Genomic DNA, 3,577 nt, shown 5'->3' with positions numbered 1-3,577 from the left:
AGCTCCATGGCACCCGCGGCGCGCGGGGAACCCCTCGGTGGGTCTGAAACTAGGTTAAAGCAATTAGCATGCTGCCAACACATTGTCCTGCTGCAGGACCGTGGATCTTAGGGGCTATCCGCAAGTGCACCTTCGCCGACCAGGCCGCTGCGGACCGCGGAGCCGCAGCCCGCCTGGGCCCGGCCTGCGCCGTGCGGCGCTGCTGTGCGACGCGAAGGAGCGCGTTTCCAGTAGGCGCTCCGCCAGCGCCATCTGCGCGCGCGCCGGGCCTCGCCGTCCACTGCCGCGCGTCCCCGCTCCGGTGGGCAGGGGAGGACGCCTCGAGAGCCCGGGAGGAGCTCGTCGCCACAGAGGAGACAAACCCAAGCCTGGACTCCCCGGCTTTCTGGCTAAGCGACCTTGGCCGCGCCCTCGCTCTTCTCCCCTTCGCTAGGGGGCGACCCTGCGTCCCCCGCCCCAGGCTCGCCTTCTCCCCAGGTGTCTGGCCGAGGAGGACCAAGTTCTGTTGAAGGCTAAACGAACTCAGTTTTGGAAGTAAGCTTTTGCAAAGGTGGCAGGGGTAGCGAGCGGCTTCTTCCTACCTTACCTAAAAGACCCTGGATTTTGTTGAGTGGCCTCCGAGCGGTCTTCAGGCTTTGGCACCGTAGCCTGTCCCATCTCCTTTGAAAGGAGTACTCCTGAGTTCCAGGTACTTGATGCTGTTGCTGCTGAAGAGGTTGGTCACAGGGCAGCTGAAGAGCAGCCCCTTTCCCAGCCGGTGGAAGCAGAAAGGCCCATTCCCTTAACCAGCCCACTAGTCCCCTGCTCCCACCGTACACCATGCGCTCACTTTTATACACCAGGAATAGGCACGGTGGGGGTGACCTTGAGTAAATCAAATGTCATCTCTGAGCCTTACCTCTCCCATCTGCAAAATGGGAACAATAAATACTCCAAGATATATTTGCCCCATAGGGTGTTTGGAAGGTGGGCTAAAAATACAGACAAAAGCTGCTATGTAGGGCAGGCGACCTAGATGAAGTTCTGTCATAGAACAAAGAACGTTGAGGTCTAATCCTTTAACCCACCCACCTTTAGGCTAAATCTGAAATGTAGGTTCTTACTAGAGAGCTACACTTTGAGTCTCTGGTTCGGTTAATTTTTGACTAAGTTAATTCTTGCTAACAATTGTCTATCAAATCATGTACTCAAAAACCTTCAGGAAAAGGCGTAAATAGCATTTATTGACAACGCTTAGAGATAAACCATATCTGGCAATAAATAAGCATGACGTTTTCTGGCCAGAGTTCTCCCAGCAACACAGAGTTCAGGAAAATCATAGGCTATTGCATATTTTTAGAAAATCAGGATAAATTATATAAATTATATATTTAAAAAGAAATTGATTTCATCAACTCAACAGAATAAATAGATAAATAACAGTTGATTGCCATTAGAAAAATTTGATTCTTAAATTACATTTACATGATAGATATTTACATGTACAATATGCACAGAGACATAATCAGATCCTCAGCCGAGTCTGGGACTTCTCAGGACACAAACTCAAATGGTGGTTCGTTTTCTATGTTGTTGAAGGAAGATTTGCTGTTGAGTTTTCTGGGGTCCTCTGGGGTCCAGACTTTGGCTGTTCGGATAATATTTTGTTCCTTGAGTTGTTTTTCATCAGTCCAAGAGAGAGAGTGTCCTGCTAGCGGAGGGAGGCCATAATCCGGGTCACTGGGGGAGGGGGACCCTGGAGAGGTAAGGAGAGAAAACAGACTGTGAATCTCCAACCACATTCCCAGTGATCCCATCAAGTCCTTTAGGACCCTTTCCTGGGCACCTCAACTGAGCAGGTGTCCTCCGGTTATACTAGAACCACTCTCTTCCTCCATACTTCAAGCCCCCACCATCACCTCCCAGGAATCCCAGGAGCTCGAGTTCAAGGTTGCCCATGCCCACTGACAGTCCGTCGGTCCGTCTATCTGCTTGGCAGTCAGCTCCTCCAGCCCCTCCGGAGCCTTCGAGTGCCCGTCCCCGTCTCCCTGACCTGGGAAGCAGACGCACTTACGGGTGCCCCTATGGCAAATGATGACCTTCGGGGCCTGGCTGCCCGGGCTGTCCCCGCCCAGGCGCCCGCTGCCACCCGGGCCCCCGCAGCCGCCCGCGCCACCGCCGCGCAAGGGCAGGTCGGCCTGCACGAGTTCGCTGAGGAAGTTGATGTAGCCGATGGCCAGGCGCAGCGTGTCCACCTTGGAGAGGCGTTTCTCATAGGGCAGCGTGGGGATGTGCGAGCGCAGCCCCTCGAAGGCGTCGTTGATAGACTGCATACGCCGCCGCTCGCGCACGTTGGCCGCCTGGCGCAGCTGCTGCAGCTCCGCTTCGGAGCGCACCCGCCGCCGCCGCCGCGCCGCCGCGGCCGCGGCCGCTCCGCTCAGGCCGCGCAGCCGCGCCCCGGGGGACGTAAAGACGGCCGCCCCAGCGCATGAGTGTGCCAGGCACGAGGGCGGCGAGCCGGGCGAGTAGGGGAAGCCGCCGGGGGGCGCCCCCGCCTCGCAGCAGTAGCCGCCGCCGCCTCCGCAGCCATCCTCTGGCTCACCGGGGCCCCCCGAGGGCTGCGGGGCGAGCGCGAGCGGGGCGGCCGGGGGCGCGGGCTGCAGCAGCAGGCACGCCCCGTCGCGGTAGCAGTACTCGTGCAGCTGGTGGCTAAGGAACTCCACCTCGGCCTGCTCATCAGCCAGCAGCTCATCGCCGTCCTCCAGAGGGTCCCGGGAAGACTGGTCGGTGAAGAAGTCATCCTCGTCGAAGTAGGGAGACGGGAAGGCGTCCAGGCCCCCGGGGAAGTGCTCCAGCAGCACCGCGTCCATGCTCGCCGCAGCAGTGGGCAGCTGGACTGCCGGGCTGCGCTCGGTACTTCTTGGTAAGTTTCGGTGGCCCGCGTCGCCCGTCCGAGACCCGCCCTCCCGGGGCCCTCGCTGGGGGCAGCGAGGCGGCCGCCGGGCTGCCCGCCCCGGGGCCTCCCTGGAGTGCCCGCGGCCGCTGCGCTCTGACCGGCGCCCGCGCTGCGCTGGGGAGGGCTGTGGAGGACTTGCTGGAGCTGAGGGCCGGCACGCGAGGATTCTTATAACAACATCCACAGGCGCGTGCCAGGGACTCGCCGCGCCAGCCAATCAGAGCGCGAGGTGCCGGCGGTGAGGGGGCCCGGAGGAGCGGCAGTGGGAGGGGGCGGGGGGGGCGCTTTGCTCCCTTTGGGAGCTCCTGGGGCGAGGAAAAGGCGGGGCTTTGCGATCCCAGCTTCTCGCACAGCTCTTCTCTGGCTCCGCTGCCTCTGTGTACTGGCTTCCTTACCTGCCTCGCGAGCGGCTCCAGGGGCACCTGCGTCCCGTGGTACCCGCCGCCTACCCCCGCGCGCTGTGCAGCGCCCGGCCCTTCCGCCCTAAGGCTGGGGCAGGTGCGCGCTGCATCTACAGGCTGCCAGAGAAGCTCCTAGGGGTGCGCGCCGGTGGCCCAGATGGCGAGAACGGGGGTCGCGCGGCGATCATCCTCCTCCACTGCAGCCTGAGCAATCCGAGGGTGCTGCCCTCAGGGGATGGGT

General features: G+C 60.7%; 1 protein-coding gene across 1 annotated transcript; it reads right to left on the bottom strand.

Annotated features, from left to right (window-relative positions):
- Nucleotides 1-1,196: 1,196 nt before the first annotated feature.
- PTF1A (pancreas associated transcription factor 1a) lies at nucleotides 1,197-3,078 on the bottom strand. The gene is made up of 2 exons (XM_002806946.7): nucleotides 2,054-3,078; nucleotides 1,197-1,735 (listed from the first exon to the last, which is right to left on the bottom strand). Exons 1-2 carry the CDS (start codon nucleotides 2,847-2,849, stop codon nucleotides 1,533-1,535), a joined length of 999 nt encoding a protein of 332 aa, XP_002806992.2. The 5' UTR covers nucleotides 2,850-3,078; the 3' UTR covers nucleotides 1,197-1,532.
- Between the last annotated feature and the right edge of the window lie 499 nt (nucleotides 3,079-3,577).

This window comes from Callithrix jacchus, chromosome 7 (assembly GCF_049354715.1).
Source record: "Callithrix jacchus isolate 240 chromosome 7, calJac240_pri, whole genome shotgun sequence".
NCBI lineage: Eukaryota > Metazoa > Chordata > Mammalia > Primates > Cebidae > Callithrix > Callithrix jacchus.
Note: the sequence above shows the minus strand (reverse complement) of the source record. Positions and strands in the feature narration are given on the sequence as shown.

What these genes read in the sequence shown, in the direction of transcription:
- PTF1A (XM_002806946.7), bottom strand. Translation starts at nt 2,849, where the DNA reads ATGGACGCGGTGCTGCTGGAGCACTTCCCCGGGGGCCTGGACGCCTTC. An exon ending in CATTTGCCATAGGGGCACCC is followed by an intron (nt 1,736 to 2,053) that starts GTAAGTGCGTCT and finishes TTACCTCTCCAG; the next exon opens with GGTCCCCCTCCCCCAGTGAC.